Source organism: Emiliania huxleyi (assembly GCF_000372725.1).
Source record: "Emiliania huxleyi CCMP1516 chromosome Unknown EMIHUscaffold_1207, whole genome shotgun sequence".
Taxonomy (NCBI): Eukaryota; Haptophyta; order Isochrysidales; family Noelaerhabdaceae; genus Emiliania; species Emiliania huxleyi.
In genome coordinates this window covers 1-2,581 of record NW_005201384.1, presented here as the reverse complement: position 1 = coordinate 2,581, position 2,581 = coordinate 1, and the positions used below count along the sequence as shown (strand labels likewise).

Below are 2,581 nucleotides of genomic sequence, written 5' to 3'. Positions count from 1 at the left end.
GCCCCCCCGGCCAACATTAAGGGAAACATTCTGGTTGAAGGGGGGGCCCCTCTTTTTGCCACCCCCGTTGGTGCTTTTTTGAGGATGGGGAAGAAATTCCCGCCAAGCAAAAACGATTTCCCCACCTGCCCGGAGGTTCTCCTCCTCTTCCTCGACGAGGAGAGCGCCTTCTGGTGCCTCCCCGCCCTCGTCGAGCGGCTGGTGCCGGCCTCCTTTCTCTCGCCGCGCCTGCTCGGCCCGCGCCTTGTTCCTCCCCCCCGCAGCCTCCCCGCACCCCCCCTCCCGACTCACCTTCTCCTGTCCGCAGGCTTGCGCGCCGAGCTGCGCGTCTTTGGGGAGCTGCTCGAGCGGCGGCTTCCTCGCCTCGCGGCGAGACCTAGCCGAGAGCGGGCCGAGATGGCCCAGATTCGGCCGAGGTCGAGGTGTGCGAGCTGCGCCAGCTCGAGTTCCAGCACCAGTGCCAAGCACCAGCCCCCCTCGCCGGACCGAGAGCCCTGCTACCAGGCCCACCTCGCCGAGCACCACGTGCTGCCCGAGCTGTACGCCACTCGCTGGTCCGTCCCCCCCCCTCCCCTCCTTCCGTCACAGCAGGCGGCGAGGAGGGCGGCGGCGGTGGTGGTAGGTTCATCGCCGCCTTCGCCTCCTCCCTCCCCATCGCCACCACGCTCCGCGTCTGGGAAAAGCGCCTCCAGATGCAAGAAGACGCGCCCGCGTGTCGCAGCAGCCGCAGCCTAGCCAGCGGGCCCTGGCCAGCGGGCCCTGGCCGGGGAGGAGACGCGTACTCGAGCGCAGTCTCCTCCCCCGCCCTCGTGACGCCCCTCGTGGCGTACACGCGAGACCACTCACACCTCGCCGGTGCCTCCCCCCCCCCCCCCCCCTTCCCCGCAGGACTGCCTCCTCTGCGAGGGAGTCAAGGTGCTGCACCGCGTCGGCCTCGCCCTCCTCCAGATCTCGGAGGCGCCTGCTCTGCCCGCGCCGCCACCTGCCCGCGCCGCCACGCCACTCCACCCCCCCACACACTCTCGTCGCGTGTCGCGGACGTGTCGCGGACGTGTCGCGTGACGCGTCCGGTAGGCGCGGCTGCTCTGCTGCACCGAGCAGCACGCGCTGCTGCTCGTGCTGCAGGAGGAGGAGGGCCGATGCCACGACATCGGCACGCGACTCGCCGAGATCCGCCGAGATTCTCGCCGCTGACCGCTCTCGTCTCGTCCCTTCCCCCTCCCGACACTCCCTCCCGACACTCCCTCCCGACACTCCCTCCCGACACTCCCTCCCGACACTCCCTCCCACACTCCCTTCCACACTCCCTCCCACACTCCCTCCCGACACTCCCTCCCGACACTCCCTCCCGACACTCCCTCCCGACACTCCCTCCCACACTCCCTCCCACACTCCCTCCCACACTCCCTCCCGACACTCCCTCCCGACACTCCCTCCCACACTCCCTCCCACACTCCCTCCCACACTCCCTCCGGTGCCGCTCCCAGGCCGCCTCTTCGCGCTCGCCTTCGACACGCGCCTCTTCATCGGCCCCTTCCCGCGCTCCCTCCTCTCCGAGCTGCGCACGCATCACCTCGCCGCCCTCGCCTCGGGCGCCGCGCCGCCCGCGCCGGGCGAGCCGCGTGGAGAGGACGCCGACGTGTCCGCGGCGCGCCCATGACACGACCGCGACACGCCCCCCGCTAGGCGAGCCGCACGACGACGGCGACGCGGAGCCGCTCACGCTCGCGCCGCCGGGGGCGTGCCGGCCGGGCGCGGCGACCAACAGCGGGCTGGGCGAGAGCTCGAGCGACGAGGCGGAGGAGCGGCGGCCGGACCCGTTCGAGATGCTCTCTCTCGACGACGTGGCCGCACCGCCGCGCCGGCAGTAGGGAGAGGGCCGACCGGAGGGGTCGCGGAAGAAGGGGTCGACTTCGAGCGGGGTGGCGTGAGAGGAGTGGAGTGGTTGTGGGCGGATTTGGTCGGTGCGTTTCTGGTGCGTTTGCGTGCATCGTCCCCATTCGCTCGTGCGGTGGTCGAAGCGCTTTTTCTGGGTGAGTGGCATGTTCATGTATCTTGTATGCGTGTCCTCGGGTGGGTGTGCAGTGCGGTCCTGTGTGTTCAGAGCTGTCGCAAGCGCGTGGCACGCGTTGGTGCGCGCGCCGCGACCCGCGTGGGCGCGTGCCTAGGCTCCCCGCGTGCGGCCGCGCAACCCGCAACTCCGCGCGGCGAGTGTGATAATGTGTGTGCAGTGCTCGAACTTTACCGGTATGAGACCGGTATTTGGTGATATTTTGATTAACTTTGAAGTGGTATGGTATAGTGGTATGCGAAAGTGGTATGCGGAGTGTTGATTAGTGTAGCGGCTGTGGGTGTGGTCCCAGGAGGCGCGAAGCCGCCATGCAAAAGTGCGGGTATTACCCGGGTATACCCGGATTTTTGCAGGTATACCCGCAAAATACCGGGTATTTTGCCAATTTCGCCGATTTAGCCGCAAAAATGCACTCGGACTCGCTTTGGTTTCCGCGAGGCAGGTGGTATCCCATACCACTTTTTGATTAGTGCAGGCCTAGGGGGTTTGATTTATGATTAGCCCGCAAAA

General features: G+C 67.8%; 1 protein-coding gene across 1 annotated transcript; it reads left to right on the top strand.

The window, feature by feature from the left end:
* Window positions 1-138: 138 nt before the first annotated feature.
* On the top strand, window positions 139-1,871 carry EMIHUDRAFT_631947 (hypothetical protein; the record flags this gene model as incomplete). Its single annotated transcript, XM_005790228.1, has 8 exons — window positions 139-235; window positions 308-369; window positions 505-554; window positions 623-677; window positions 889-957; window positions 1,075-1,153; window positions 1,488-1,613; window positions 1,687-1,871. Coding segments are annotated over 8 exons (723 nt in total), but the record flags the coding sequence as incomplete, so codon positions are not given.
* Window positions 1,872-2,581: the final 710 nt, after the last annotated feature.